The sequence below is a fragment of the Etheostoma spectabile genome, chromosome 15 (genome assembly GCF_008692095.1).
Source record: "Etheostoma spectabile isolate EspeVRDwgs_2016 chromosome 15, UIUC_Espe_1.0, whole genome shotgun sequence".
Lineage (NCBI taxonomy): Eukaryota > Metazoa > Chordata > Actinopteri > Perciformes > Percidae > Etheostoma > Etheostoma spectabile.
Genome location: NC_045747.1, coordinates 17,550,713 through 17,551,539, shown reverse-complemented (window position 1 = coordinate 17,551,539; position 827 = coordinate 17,550,713). Strand labels below are relative to the sequence as shown.

General features: G+C 43.8%; 1 protein-coding gene across 3 annotated transcripts in view; it reads right to left on the bottom strand.

The window, feature by feature from the left end:
• Positions 1-827, bottom strand: part of apol (apolipoprotein L) — a 34,031-nt gene that overhangs the window by 2,572 nt on the left and 30,632 nt on the right. The window contains exons 1-3 of one of the 3 annotated variants that reach the window (XM_032537060.1): positions 685-821; positions 249-594; positions 51-170 (exon numbers count right to left, since the gene is read on the bottom strand). In XM_032537060.1, the coding sequence (XP_032392951.1) occupies positions 51-170; positions 249-594; positions 685-748 (530 nt within the window). In that variant the 5' untranslated portion in view covers positions 749-821. Of the gene's footprint in view, positions 1-50; positions 171-248 lie in introns of all 3 variants that reach the window. The other 2 variants (XM_032537059.1, XM_032537058.1) reach the window with 2 other exon arrangements.

Sequence of the window (827 nt, the reverse complement as noted above, 5' to 3'; positions counted from 1 at the left end):
AAATTGTAATTTCCCCTTGTGGGACTAATAAAAGATGGATACATAGATACCTGATTTCATCGAGCTGATTAATGTGATGAAGCATCCTTTGTATGTCATCTTCAGACAAATCCACCTCAAGGTCCACCAGAGATTCATCATTCATCTCCAGGCAAAAGTCACTGAAGGAGCTGTGAAAGAAACAGTTAGTAAATGAAATTGTTTAATTTGCTAAATGTGCATATTATTTTGAAGAGATGTCTGTTTACCTTTTCTCTAACTTCTCACAGATTTTCTGGGTGACCTTCATGTAACTGTCCAGCTGATGTGCCAGCACTTCCACATTCTGAAGTTTAGGAAGGAATAAAACACTTGTATCGCTTTTAAACTCGAGGAGAAAAAAGCAGATTATCCGTGCAGCAGTGATGACAATCTGAACATGTTCAGGACTGATTCCTTCTGGAAGACGTAACACCTGGTTCTCCTCTATGAACACATGAAGTGAGGTGACTGCAAGATTCTCCAAAGCATCCAGGAAGCAGTCAAGCTTCTGCAGGCCTCTCAGAGTGTCCTTCAGCACACCAGCCAGCTCCTTCTCCAGCTCTGCACGCCTGCTGTCTGCAGTCACCGAGGTCACATCCTTCATGTATTCCCAAAAGGCCTTACCTTTGTTCGTTGACTGGGTAACATGGCTGATGCCTAGGTCAATAGTGTCAGCCCTGTTTTTGATGTCCCTCATCATTTCCAACTCTGTCTCCCTCCCAAGCATCCATTTGGGGTTCCTCTCACAGAATTTTCTCACTGTGTCAATGTAGATGAGGGTATCTGCGGTGTAGCAGCACAAAGCC